The sequence below is a fragment of the Rhinopithecus bieti genome, unplaced genomic scaffold (genome assembly GCF_001698545.2).
Source record: "Rhinopithecus bieti isolate Rb0 unplaced genomic scaffold, ASM169854v2 scaffold_6022, whole genome shotgun sequence".
Classification (NCBI taxonomy): Eukaryota; Metazoa; Chordata; class Mammalia; order Primates; family Cercopithecidae; genus Rhinopithecus; species Rhinopithecus bieti.
The window spans coordinates 2,110,876-2,126,054 of NW_016805265.1; the positions used below are offsets into that span (position 1 = coordinate 2,110,876).

The window sequence follows — 15,179 nt, forward strand, 5'->3', positions numbered from 1 at the left end:
AAAAGAAAAGAAAAGAAAAGAAAGAAAGAATGAAAGAAAGAAGGGAAAGAAGGGAAGGAAAGGGAAGGGAAAGGAAGAAGGAAGGGGAGAGAGGAGGGGAGGGGAGGAAAAGGAAAGGAAAGGAAAGGAAAAGGAAAGGAAAAGGAAAGGAAAGGAAAGGAAAGGAAAGGAAGGGAAGGGAAGGGAAGGGAAGGGAAGGGAAGGGAAAGGAAGGGAAAGGAAAGGAAAGGAAAAAGGAAAGGAAAAAGGAAAAGGAAAGGAAAAGGAAAGGAAAAGGAAAGGAAAAGGAAAGGAAAAGGAAAGGAAAAGGAAAGGAAAAAGGAAAGGAAAAAAAAGGAAAACATGTGATACACACATGGCTTTACATTCTATTTCAGAGGACTTGTGGGATACCCACCCAAGCTCATTTGTGGATCCCGGGTTAAGAATTTCTATTAAATTTACTTAGTGAGTTTACATGGTTTTAAACTATTAAACCACTTTTAATTTCAAAGGGTAATACATGAGAAAATAAAAATTTTCTCACATTTTTTATTTATTATTTTTTTTTTGAGATGGAGTTTCACTCTTATTGCCCAAGCTAGAGTGGAATGGCGCAACCTCGGCTCACTGTAAGCTCCACCTCCCAGGTTCAAGCAATTCTCCTGCCTCAGCCTCCCCAGCAGCTGGGATTACAGGCATGCACCACCACGCCCAGCTAATTTTGTATTTTTTTAAGAGATAAAATTTCTCCATGTTGGTCACGCTGGTCTCGAACTGCCGACCTCAGGTGATCCGCCCACCTCAGCCTCCCAAAGTGCTGGGATTACAGGCATGAGCCACTGTGCCCGGCTGGAAAAAAATGCTATTTTATTAAAGAATACAAACATGTTGCCAAATTTGTTTAAACTGATTTTTATTTATTTTTGTTTTTTAAGAATCAAATGATTACTTAATAGAATTAGTCTCCAAATTTCATCAAGTAAAAATTCTAGAAAACATTTCTCAGCTTTCCATGATGCTAACTAAACAATTTAAAGATCAGCATCATAAAAAAGAGCAGTAACAATTGCCTGCTAAGCAATAAATTACTCTGCTCTCAATCCCAGATACTTTCAGACATGAATTTTCCTTTAGATTAAAAATACTTGTGTATAGATGCTGCCTGAAAAAAATATAAGGTTAGCAAGAAATGATGGGCAAGGTTAAAGCGAAGGATCAGAAGAGACTGTGGAAAATTTGTACTGACTCATCCATCACAAGTAAAAATAACCCCTGGATCACAAAATTATTGAAACATACTGCTAAATTGCCTAAAGCTGCCTGAATTAGTGCATGTACCTGTTCATTATAAAACCTTAACATACCTTAGGGTAGTGTATATATTTTAAAAAACAAAGATATCCAAATCCATCAAGAAATGGCTCTATAGTCCTTTAACGAATTTCTTCATAGTATAAGCGTTTATTAAAACGCTTATACTAAAAATAAAATATTTTTTATTAAAAAATATTTAATTAAGCCTGGGTGCGGTGGCTCACACCTATAATCCCAGCATTTTGGGAGGCTAAGGCAGGTAGATCATGAGGTCAGGAGACTGAGGCCATCCTGGCCAACATGGTGAAACCCCATCTCTACCAAAATACAAAAAATTGGTCAAGCATGGTGGCACGTGCCTGTAGTCTCGGCTACTCTGGAAGCTAGGGCAGGGGAATCACTTGAACCTGGGAGGCAGAGGTTGCAGTGAGCCGAGATCGCGCCACTGCACTCCAGCCTGGCGACAGAGCAAGACTCCATCTCAAAAAAATATATATATATATAAATATGTAATACATACATATATTATACATATTATACATATATGTATTATATATGTATAATATATTTTTAATTAAAAACAGAGGTGCCTGATTTGGCTGTGTCAGACATATGAATTAGGATTTAAGTCGCTTTTTGTATTTTCTTTTAAACAAATGTTATTAAGAAGAAAATTTCATAAGTTTACTTCTTTCTTTATGCCCACATTCTCTCACAGAGAACTAGAGTTTGCTTACACAAACACAACCACCACCTAAGGATCAAATAAATGTAGCAGAAGACTAACAAAATAAAAATATGTTAACAAATAAATGTTGGCTGGGCACAATGGCTCATGCCTATAATCCCAGCACCTTGGGAGGCCGAGGCAGAAGGATGTCTTGAGCCCAGGAGATCGAGACCAGCCTGGGCAACATCGCCAATCCTCATCTTTACAAAAAGTACAAAAATTAGCTGGGCACGGTGGTGAGCACCTGTAGTCCCAACTACTTGGGCAACTGAGATGAGAGAATCACTTGAACCCGGGAAGCGGAGGGTGCAGTGAGCCGAGGTGGTGCCATTGCACTCCAGCCTTTGAGATCAGCCCATGGAAAGGCAAACCACCAGGTCCTATCCAATTTGTAGGACTAGGTGGTTTGCCTTTCCATGGGCTGATCTAAAGCTCAAATGCTTTAGCTGGGCCTCTACCAGCTTAAGAACTGAGGAAAACTGGTTCCATTTCAAGGGTTCATGGTATCCAAACAAGAGGAGCATAACTTTTCCTAACACGCATGTTTCGATTGTTTCTAAACTGCATTTAGCCCAGGCAACATGGCAAAACCCCATCTCTACAAAAAATTTAAAAACTTAGCTGGGCATGGTGGCGTACACTGTATTCCCAGTTACTTGGGAGGATCGCTTGATCCCAAAAGGTCAAGGCTGCAGTAACCCATGAGATAAAACCACCATTTATTTCTCTTTTTTTTTTTTTTTTTTTTTTTTGAGACAGAGTCTCACTCTGTCACCCAGGCTGGAGTGCAGTGGCGCGATCTTGTCTGCCTGCCGGGTTCAAGGGATTCTCCTGCCTCAGCCTCCAAATAGCTGGGATTACAGGTGCCCCCCCACCATGCCTGGCTAATTTTTTTGTATATTTAGTAGAGATGGGGTTTCACCATGTTGGCGAGGCTGGTCTCAAACTCACGCAATTGGCCCACCTTGGCCTCTCAAAGTGCTGGGATTACAGGTATGAGCCACTGCGCCCAGCCAAAACCACCTTTTCTTTCTTCCTTTCATTATCTTTCAGATAGGCTCTCACTCTGCCACCAAGGCTGGAGTACAATCAAGGCTCACTGCAGCCTCTACCTCCCATGCTCAATTGATCCTCCCACCTCAGCCTCCCAAGTAGCTGGGACTACAGATGTGCTTCACCAAGCCCGGCTAATTCTTTGATTTTTTTTTTTGTAAAGACAGGGGTCTCACACTATGTTGCCCAGGCTAGTCTTGAACTCCTGGGCTCAAGCAGTCCTCCCACCCTGGCCTCCCAAGGTGCTGGGATTACAGGCAGGAGCTACTCTGTCCAGCCAAAACCACCTTTCTATCAACAATGATTAATGTTTTGTAACATGTATTAATAAAATTAACTGCCGGGCACGGTGGCTCAAGCCTGTAATCCCAGCACTCTGGGAGGCCGAGACGGGCGAATCACGAGGTCAGGAGATCGAGACCATCCTGGCTAACACGGTGAAACCCCGTCTCTACTAAAAAAATACAAAAAACTAGCCGGGCGAGGTGGCGGGCGCCTGTAGTCCTAGCTACTCGGGAGGCTGAGGCAGGAGAATGGCGTAAACCCGGGAGGCGGAGCTTGCAGTGAGCTGAGATCTGGCCACTGCACTCCAGTCCGGGCGACAGAGCGAGACTCCGCCTCAAAAAATAAAATAAAATAAAATAAAATAAACTGATATCAATAAATCTGCTCACCCAAAAGACAGAGAATAAACCCTCAAACTAGACATGAACGATAAATCACTTTCTGCTGCTCTACTTTGTTTTTAGTTTGGGAAGTAAATACAGTAGCTTTGAAACAAAGAAAATCTTAACCAAAACTTAGTAGTAGCAGCAATGTAAGGAGAATTCTGCCATATATTTATAAATACTATAGAAATAACATAAGTCCTAAGAAATCAGAGTATTTTAAAAAGATACTGTATGAGACAAAATAAACATTCACCTACAACACAGACAAGTGGACAATCAAAAATGACTTTAAATTGAAACGAGGGATTTAGGTCACATATTAAAATAACTTCTTAAACATACAGATTATCAGCCAGGCGTGGTGTCTCATGCCTGTAATCTCAGCACTTTGGGAGGCCAAAGCAGGTGGATCACCTGAGGTCAGGAGTTCAAGACTAGCCCGGCCAACATGGTGAAACCCCGTCTCTACTAAAATACAAAATTAGCTGGGCATGGTGGCATGTGCCTGTAATCCCAGCTACTTGGGAGGCTGAGGCAGAAGAATCACTTGAACCCGGGAGGCAGAGGTTGCAGTGAGCCAAGATTGTGCCATTGCACTCCAGCCTGGGCAACAAGAGCAAGACTCCATCTCAAAAAAAAAAAAAAAAAAAAGCATCGATTATCACCATTAAAATAAGAAGTCTAGCTGGGTGCAGTGGCTCACGCCTCTAATCCCAGCATGTTGGGAGGCGGAGGCAGGCGCATCACTTGAGGTCAGGAGTTTGAGACCAGCCTGGCCAAGATGGTAAAACCCTGTCTCTATTAAAAATACAAAAATTAGCCGGGTGTGGTGGCAGGTTCCTGTAATCCCAGCTACTTGGGAGGCTGAGGCAGGAGAATCACTCGAACCCAGGAGGCAGAGGTTGCAGTGAGCTGAGATTTTGCCACTGCACTCCAGCCTGAGCAACAGAGCTAGATTCTGTCTCAAAAAAATAAGAAGAAGTCTGTAGATTCTTCTTTGAAAATAGTAATAAAGAGAAAAATATACAATGGCCTTCCGTAGATTTCTGAAATATATATGACCCTGCCTGGACGAAGGACGATTAATATTATCCTTCCTAGTCCCTTCAGGCACCAACCAATTAGCAATTAGAGCTTAAAAACAAACCACATGATTGTTCCATTAAATTCTTGGCCAATCAGTGAGGAAGTCCTCAACACAACGCAATACAATATATACATTTTATACAATATATACAAAAGCCTGCTCTAAGGCATAACATTCAATTTTATCAAACTTCACTCAGAACTTCTGTCCACATAAAACTTAAGCAAAACTGTAAAAGACAAAAGGACAGTAGTGAGAATGCATGAACATTACTCATTTGCTTACCTGGTCTTTCTCATGGGGTAGAAGGCTGACAGGTGGGAGCGAGGATGGGAAAGCACTGGGATACTGAGGTGCCCCTTTGCCATCTAAGCTCCCATAATTGACCCTGTACTGCGGTCCATCTTTCAGTAACCTCCCATTATTCACAGCGCGTTTGGCCCCCAGTCGCAGCCGCTGCTGAAAGGCTGGGTTGTTGGTGGTGCTCGTGAGATCACTTTGACTTCTGAGATACTTCTCTATGTTCTTCAGGGAGGAGCCATTTGGCTCCTCAAGTCCTTCAATTGCTCTCCTTAAAAGTTTATTCCAATCCACATTGCGGAGATCATTACATGATCCTCTAGACCCCTTGGTTGACTTAGGAAAAGTGCCTGGTTTAACTGATGAAAAGCGCCCAGGGTTGTCTGGGTCCTTATAGGAGGCAAGGCCTTTGTTGGTGACTTTGAGAACTGAGCCATCCTGAACACTGAGTTCCAGCTGTTCAGAGACTGTCTTCTTATCCAACCCATGGGAAGTACTGACCGCATGGCAGATTCTCTCTTCAGAGGGCCTTTGCTTTTGCTTTTTTATTTTCTGTATAGCTTCAAGAATCCACTCTGTATAAAGTGGGTTTGCAAGTTTTACCATGGTTGACAAATGACTTCTTCAACACAAAAGTTACCCATAGAGGTTCTCTTTGTATTTAACAGAACTTGCACATTTGAAAGTCATTTACAATTCAACAAATGGACAGAGTATTCCAGACTGTATTAAGCAACATCTTACAAACATCCATCCTTAAGAGCTTCAAAAGCAGACAAACAGGCAATGTTGATGGTTGTCTTATTTTACCAACAGGAAAGACTGCATTCGGGTGAAGAACATCTTTAACTGGGAAATCAAGACCTTAAAGGATAAAAAGAGAGGAAAGACTCTTAATAATGAAGCTTACACAAATAAACTAAAAGATTCTTTAGCATGACTTTTTCAGACACAGAATGACCACAGAAGTAATGACAGGCAGGTATTACATAACACAGCCACAGTGACTATATTTTTCAACAAGAAATCGGGTCACAGTCTGAGAAGAAATTGTTTTTAGAATGTTTCACTTCTCTATATGAAGTCATTTATGAAGTATAATCACATCTAAATTATACATTTAATTATCTTTATTGAAAATAACAAAATTATGTGAAAGTGGTTCAAGGTATATGTCTTCCATAAACAAAATATACATGAAAGAATAAATCTATGATATAAAAATTTTGATGAAAGTACATTACACTTATTTCAAGAAATCTTGAACTTAAAAAAAAAGAGTAAATAATCCTGCTTTCAGTTAGGTATTGTATTTCCCAAGTCTCATACTACAAAAACTTCCCATCTAGCTACTTCTATGGAATCACCTCCCCCATCTCTTTAACAGAGGTCTATGATACCCTCTAACCCACAAGTTGGAAAATTGAAAATAATATAGTAACATAACCCTTCACCTTTAAGTAGTAGAGCATTCTAATTATCTTAATACCCAGTGAGCTCATTAAACAGCTCAATACAAAGACGGTATATACACATCTGATTTCAGGTGGACAGTGGTATTTGTTCTGAGAGATGCCTGGTATACACAAAAACCACCCTAGATCTCCCATCTGGTATTGAGTACATCTACAAAGAGCATACAAGGAGAAAGAGCCTTGGCCTGGGAATTGGGCCAAACCTGAGCTCTAATCTTGGTCTCCAATGATAACACCCACTTCTTAATTCTTTTTATAGTTTAAACTGTACAGAGTGTGCTCATATATAACTTGTCACTTAAACTGCAGAACAACTTTGTGGGTAAACCGAGGCTCGGGAAAAGATGGAATTCACCCAAGGTAAGAGTCAAAACAGATTTAAGGGCCAAACACCATTAACTTTTTTTTTTTTTTTTTTAGACAGAGTCTCACTCTCACCCAGGCTGGAATGCAGTAGTGCAATCTCAGCTCACTGCAATCTCTGCCTTCTGGGTTCAAGCGATTCTCCTGCCTCAGCCTCCCGAGTGGCTGGGCTTACAGGCATGTGCCACCACGCCCAGCTAATTTTTGCATTTTTAGTAGAGACGGAGTTTTGCCATTTTGGCCAGGTTGGTCTCAAACTCCTGACCTCAGGTGATCTGCCCTCCTCAGCCTCTCAAAAATGCTAGGATTACAGGCATGAGCCAAGGCACCCAGCCAATTCTAAAATCCAACTAAGTCCATCACTGTTCTCACCTGAGCCACAACTGCCTGCTCTAGCTAGTTCTGCCTCTGCAAAGAGACCAACATGGGTCTGAACCCCAGCTCTACCACAATGTCCAGTGGAGAAAGCGTCTGTCACTTCACTTGTAGGCAATACTGGTATATCCCTTATAGGATTATTGAGAGGATTAAATGAACACATTATCTAATATTCAATATATAGTAGTTATCACTTTCATCAAATGCAACGTCTACATACTTTGAAAATTTTCTAATAAAATACAAAATTAAAATTATCTCTGGTTATTTGACAGAATATACCTAAAAGGAGAAAACAATATCTTTCCTTAAAAACTTTAGCCAGACATACTGAAGAATATAGTATTTGCTCTCAGAGATCCTGGAATGTTTCTGAAAAACAACTGGGTCATTGAACTATACTTGTTCAAACGGTACAGTTTTAAATGCCAACCCAAAATGCCACCCTGAAGGAGGAGGTTTAAACAAGATTGTCCCCTCTGTGATCAGTAAGCTGTAAATTCACTCTACTCATTTTCCCCTGAGATTCAGAAACTTGGGGCTGAAGGGACCTTAGAGGTCATCCAGTCCAACCTCTAGTTATCCAATAAAAGATCCCTGCCCAATATCCCAAATAGATGGGCAGTGAGTCTTTACATTTTTAAAATACTTCCAGTGATTGATAATTTGTCACTTTTTGAGGCAGCTCACCCCACTGTTGCACAGCTATAGCTATATTTCTTGCTCAGAGAAGCAAAAGTCTGCCACTCCGTAACTTCTACCCACTAGTCCTATTCCCTGGAACGATCCCAAGATAATTATTAGTATTTCTTCAATATGAGAGGCCTTCAGATGTCCGAAAACAAGTACCTTTTGAAAACCACTAACAACAAAACCCCATGCTACCTCCAGCCATAACTTAGACCACTCACATCCCAGTTCCTTAACCCTTCCACACATCACATGGTTTCAAAGCACCACCTTCTCTTGGTTGCTCACTAGTTTGGCTAATGGCCATCTTAAAATATGGCAGTTCAGGCGTTATCCAATTATAAATGCAACCCAAATTACAGGAACTTCCTCAATACCCCTGCCACACAAGTGGCCATGCTGAGCATGCAGTCCAACTAAAAATCCCAGATCTTTTTTCAAAAAGTGCTGTCAAGTTGAGTCTTTCCACCCCTTTCCTTTTGCAAACTGAAATGCTGGGATTTCACGTTTATTACAGTTCAATTTCATCTAGTTGATTTGTCTATCTTCCAACCTGCTAAAGATTGTTTTGAATCTTGATTCTGTCATCTATGTCATCTACAAATCTAATAAGTACTCCCTTTTGTTTCATTATATAAACCCTTGACAAAAATGTTAGACTTGGAACACAGTGTGTTTAGGAATGAAATCACTGGCTTTCACAGTGCAACCACTTTCAGGATAGAACACAGGAATCATTCTGTGTCAGTCAGTTGAGAACAGGAAATTGAGCTTTCCAAAGTAAAATGGTTTCGGGCAAAATTTCATTAGAAGATATTTCACTATATCCAAGTAATTATTTAATCTTTCATCATTTATTCAGGATGAATCACAACTAATTTGATTGTACAAAATACAACTGCAGAAAGTAAAAGAGGTCACAGGAAAAGTGTTCAATATTGCCAAGTTGCTTTTAGGTGTTTTGGTTACACAAGCAAATGAACATACATTAAAACAAAATGCATAGCCGGGCGTGGTGGCTCACACCTGTAATCCCAGCACTTTGGTAGGCCGAAGCGGGTGGATCGCCTGAGGTCAGGAGTTCAAGACCAGCCTGGTCAACATGGTGAAACCCCATCTCTACTAAAAATACAAAAAATTAGCTAAGCGTGGTGGCATGTGCCTGTAATCCCAGCTACTCAGGAGGCTGAGGCAGGAGAATCGCTTGAATCCAGGAGGCAGAGGTTGTAGTGAGCCGAGATTGCACCACTGCACTCTAGCCTGGGCAACAACAGCGAAACTCTATCTCAAAAACAAAAAACAACAACAAAAAAATGTGTTTCATACCTAATAGACAGCCAAAATACACCTTCATGACAAGCTTTCACTACAATGCTTTTTTGTTTTTTTTGGTTTTTTTTTTTTGAGACAATCTTGCTCTTCTCGCCCAGGCTGGAGTGCAATGGCATGATCTCGGCTCACTGCAATCTCCACCTCTGGGGTTCAAGCGATTCTCCCGCCTCAGCCTCCCAAGTAGCTGGGATTATAGGTGCCCACCACCACCCCCAGCTAATTTTTGTGTTTTTAGTATAGATGGGATTTCGCCATGTTGGTCAGGCTGGGCTCAAACTCTTGATCTCGTGATCCGCCCACCTCGGCCTCCCAATGTGCTGGGATTACAGATGTGAGCCACTGTGCCCGGCCCACAATCTTTACCCACAATCATTTATATCCATAAAACAATCGTTTATATCCATTACCAACACGTTTCAATAAGACTGTCATTTTATACGTTAAACATGTAATAAAACAAGGGAAAGTACCAGAATTGGAACTTCAAACGTTTTAACAGTCCATGACAAAAATGGAGATTATCCAGGTCTTCAGGCAAATCTGCCAAAAGAAAAAAGGAAATGTTCATGTGGACTTAAGGACATCCTTAAACTCAGCAACCATCCATGTATCTCCACAACCATTCAAGACAAACAGCTCCAATGAGTTATTACACTACATTTGGTAATACAATAATTTTTTCAGACCACTGAAGGATTCTCATAAATATGGAACTTGAGACAGAAAATGAAGCCCCAAGGACCCAGCCAAGTGCCTAAAGAAGTAAATTTCATCCTAAGCCCAGATCTGTTCAAATTTTAAAAATTAGGTTTGCGACAGATTCCTAAGAAAGAATCTCATCAGGGAAAACAAAACAAAACAAAACCCACTACTACTCAAAGAGCCAAACAGATAGAACATTTATCAGAAAAAAAGATAGTCAAAAGTTGTTTTAAGGTCAGCATTCACTGTTTGTCCCAAAGGCCACCAGGTACCTAGGTAATGAATGGACTACCCAGATATGACCAATAAGCTCACCTACAAAAAAAATGTACCAGTTTACATAACAGTAAATATGTATTGACACAAGTCCCATTTTAGTACAGCAGTGATTATTTTTACTTGAAAAGCAAAAAGTAAATTTAAAAGAACAACTGTGAATAACTGCATTTTGATCTTACGTAAAACAATCAAGCAACCTTGGATCCTCCTTCTCCCCTCCCCCAGCCACAACAGACACCCCACTCCTCAATTTAATCTCAAAATTAGCTCTCATCTGACACCAACCAACAGAGTTAATTAGGCAGAAGCAGATGTAACTCAGCAGCTCTTTGCTACAAGCAGAATCACAGTGTTTAAAAAAAAATACACAGCTAGGAGAGGAACAAAATCAGAAGTCTCTTATCTGCAGCCAATTCTCAACTAAACACATGTATATTATCCACTTTGTATATTATCCACTTCAAATTTTTTAATCTTAGGCTGATTTGTTTCCAACATCCCACTGGCCCCACTGTAAATTCATATAAGCAAGAGAATAGATTGAAAACCAATTTCATTTTAGCCTAAGTAGTATCTAACTGGAAAGACAAATCCACAGGAAAAAAAAAAATGTATAATTCATTCAAAAGCCAAATAGAAATGATTTTTTTCCTGATTTGGAATTACCCACACCATTTCTCCTTTGCAGAGCACGGGGATCTGTTTCACATAGAGACAGGACATTCTATCACAAGCTAAAACCCTAAAAGCATTATTCTCTTTTCAGTTTTCTATAAAAACTTGAAAGTTGGACTAAAAGGCTATCAAAAAGGTAGCAAATCATCCTAAATTAATTCTGGGGATTTATGCTACATCGAATTAAATTATTCTATTTTCTAAGGTTGTGAATCATTTTATTTTTAACTACAAAATATCAGTAAATTACATGGTTGTATCATATGGTCTTATAATATAACACTATTTACATCATTCATTACAAATATTCTAAACATATCTAGAGAAATGCTTAGTCCAGCACTGAGCTTTTAGTTTCACTGGTATTACATAAACATCAACACTATTCAGAAATATTCATGTCAGCATAAGAAGAGTCAAAATATCCTGGATCATAAGTATTATACGAGGCCCCCTCTAAGCTTTTACTAAAGCTGTGTGTGTTGTTTCAAAACCAGTGTCATAACACTCGAGTTATGAGTTTATGGATGAGCCAAAAAACAGTGGTAGAAAAAACAAAGATTAATAATAGAGTTTACACTTTTGTCATCCTGAGTTTTACTTGCTAACAGTTATTTTTAACTCTTTTACTTTCATAAGCTCCTGGCTTTTTCTTTCTTTTTTTTTTTCCCAAAGGGATCACCGTCGGAAAACCTGGATTTTTTCAAAGCCGATTTTGTAACTGAGTAAGCGTCCACAAATCTAAGCAGTATCTTCTGAAACAGAACAGAACTGTTTAGGGGAAGGAACTCGGACTTATTTTTCTTCTATCAGCACCCAGCTCAGGTTATTGGCAGAGTTGCTCAAAATAGTGTCCTTGGTTAACAAATATCTGTTGTCTGACAACATCAAACACCATCCATATGGTGATATTTGTTATCTTTCAAATCCTGGATGCATCTATTTCCTCTGAAATCAATGCTTCAGGCCCAAAACATGTGAACTGGGAGGTGAGGTTATAAATACTAATCAAAGAAAAACCAACAAATATTTAGTGAGCTGATGTTCCCTGCATGCAGCCCTGTGGTAAGTACTATGCGGAATACAAAGCAAAGCTAGAGACAGAACATACAAGAAGCAATTAAGAAATAACAAAGCACTGTTTGGCGGTTCCTCAAAAAGTTAAACACAGAACTACCATATGGTTCTGTAATTCCATTTCTAGGTATAGACTCAAAAGACTTGAGAACAGATACTCAAATAAGTACACATACGCTCATGTTCATTAACAAAACTATTCACAATAGCCCAAATGTCCATCAACAGATGAAGAGATAAACAAAATGTGGTATATCCATACACTAGAATACTATACAACTATAAAAAGCAACGAAGTTTCGATACATGCTACTACAATGTGGACGGACCTCAAACACATTATATTGTGAAAGCTGCCAGACACAAAAGGCCACACATCATATAATTTAATTCATATGAAACATCCATAAATCCACAGACAAAACATAGATTGGTGGTGTCTCAGGGACATATCTAGAGAAACTGCTTAATGGGTAAGGGGTTTTATTTGGGATCAATAGAAATGTTTTGGAACTTGATAGCGGCAGTGGTGACACAACACTGAATGTACCAAATGCCACTGATTTGTTCACTTTTTAATGTTTTTTTCATTTTATGTTATGTGAGCTTCACCTCAATAAGTTGTTTAAAAAGAAAAAGAAATAAAGCACTGAACTATAATAATAATAATACCAACCATTTCCTGACACGTACTGTGGTCCAGGTACTTTACATAGATTATCAGTAAACCTTAAAACAACCTGTAAGGTAGCATTGTTGTTTTTACAAAAGGAAAACAGGCTTGACTTAGCCAAGATCTCAGAGTTATTAAGTCATGAAGGATTTTAATTCAGATGCCAAAGCCCAAACTCTTTCTGTCTCTCCAGTGGTTTTCAAACTAGGCTCTTTGGATCTCTTGTGACAAGGAATTACCTCGGGTATTACCTTCAGGTACCCCCTTGTGGGTTAAACTTTGGGCCATCACAGCACCTTGAATCCAACAGTGCAGCTCCACTGTAACTGTTTTATGTATATTGGTCTTCCCTGTAAGCTTTGCTTTAAAGAACGTGTTCCTCTGATTACAGAAGGAAGAAGTCTAGAAACAACAGTGACTATACTACCTTGCTGAAACCATGGGAAGGATCGATGAACATCTCTTGGATGGATGGGACTGAAAACTGGACCTTGAAAGATAATGCTGAGCCTGGATAAGTGCCCCACCATCCCTCTGCCCAAATTCAAATCCTTCATGGCCCAGTGCAAACAACTCAAAAGCCCAAACATCTTTGTCTAACAGGAAACTTTTAGCTTTTTTACTGTTTTGACATTCATTTCCCACTCTGTATTATGCTTACTTGTGTATTAACCTTGTCACCCCTACTAGACTGTAAAATTCTTAAAAACAGGATTCATGCTTGATTCATCTTTGTACACCCTAAGATTTCCCAGGACTACAACTTGATCATAAGAGGGGTTCAATGCCTATTTGCTAAATAAATGTATCAAGAAATGAATGACGGAAATCAAAGTGAAATAACAGAAGCTAAGAATGAGCTGTCAAACAAAAGGGACACCAAGTCCATGTGCCTCACTAGAACAGGCATATGCTGAAAAGGGATAAAGAAATTCAGTTGGGCCAGGCACAATGGCTCACGCCTCTAATCCCAGCACTTTGGGAGGTCAAGGCAGGAGGATTACTTGAGGCAGGAGCTCCAGACAAGCCTAGGCAACATAGCAAGACCCCACCTCTATAAAAATAAAAAATTAGCTGGGTGTGGTGATGTACATCTGTAGACCCAGCTACTCGGGAGACTGAGGCAAGAGGATCTCTTGAGCTGCCCAGGAGGTTGAGGCTACAGTGGGCTATGATTGTGCCACTGCTCTCCAGCCTAGGCAATAGAGCTAGACTCTGTCTCTAAAAAAGACAAATATAACTAAAAAATAAAAAACATTAATAGGCCAGGCATCACCGGTGGCTCACATCTGTAATCCCAGCACTTTGGGAGGCTGTAGCAGGCAGATCACAAGGTCAGGAGATTGAGACCATCCTGGCCAACATGGTGAAACCCTGTCTCTACTAAAATACAAAGAATTAGCCGGGCGTGGTGGTGCGTGCCTGTGGTCCCAGCTACTCGGGAGGCTGAGGCAGGGGAATCGCTTGAACCTGGGAGGCACATACACACACAAACCTGTTGAATGTTTGAATCACTCTGGCAATAGTATCCATCTACTCTGGAGGGAAGGGTGATTGAAAGAAAAAACAAAAGCAACCAGTATTTCACCTCTCCAAACATCAATCTTGTTCAACTTATATTTATGAGTCTAACTCAGCAGCAAGCCCAGAACAGGCACTCAATAAAACGTTAGTTGAACTGAATATTTAATTCCCCATCGTTTTAGAGTAACACTAAGTTCTTTCCCACTACTCATTAACAAAGAGAGTTTTCAATTCATAAGCTAATAATGTTTTCCAAGGATTTCTAAGAGGCTAAATCACCATAAAAATTATCATTTCAACTAATACATATTATATTAATTGGAAGTTTAATTTTTCATGTCATGCTCTCCTAGTTGACAATATCCTTGTTATGTCATTAAACTATAATTGTGTAAATGTGCTTCAACAAACAATAACTGAACCATCAATAAACTATTATGGCTTCCATAATCTCTAGCAAAGATTAGTTTCAACATCATCATCATAAATTAGTAGAGCCAGTTCCCAAATCTCCTGGTGAAACCCATGAATTAGGTTTGCATAGTTACCCCTGCATTTAAGTGCTCAATAGTTTCAGTCTCTAAAATTTAATCACACTGTTAGGAACCTCACAGGAAATTTGATCCCTTGTAAAACAGAGGAATTTAGAGACAAGATGAAAAGTCATTTGAAGTCATCAGGCCTTTGGAGCCAGGGTGCACTGATTAGTAATGATGTATTGTAACTAAGCACTTTCACTTAAGAAATAATCAACTAAATTTAGAGTGTCTTTTTTTGGCATTTAAAAATTCCTATTCCATCCTAGATTTCTCCCTAATTACATATTAGCTTTAGTTGGTTTTGATGACAAAGACTGAGAATAATGTATTAAGAA

General features: G+C 39.7%; 1 protein-coding gene across 3 annotated transcripts in view; it reads right to left on the reverse strand.

Moving 5' to 3' along the window:
- The window catches only part of KAT6B (lysine acetyltransferase 6B), a 211,157-nt gene that overhangs the window by 188,711 nt on the left and 7,267 nt on the right, over positions 1-15,179 (reverse strand). For all 3 annotated transcript variants that reach the window (XM_017871917.1, XM_017871916.1, XM_017871918.1), the window contains exons 2-3: positions 9,846-9,915; positions 5,123-6,001 (exon numbers count right to left, since the gene is read on the reverse strand). In XM_017871917.1, coding sequence (XP_017727406.1) covers positions 5,123-5,743 — 621 coding nt within the window. In that variant the 5' untranslated portion in view covers positions 5,744-6,001; positions 9,846-9,915. The remainder of the gene's footprint in view (positions 1-5,122; positions 6,002-9,845; positions 9,916-15,179) is intronic.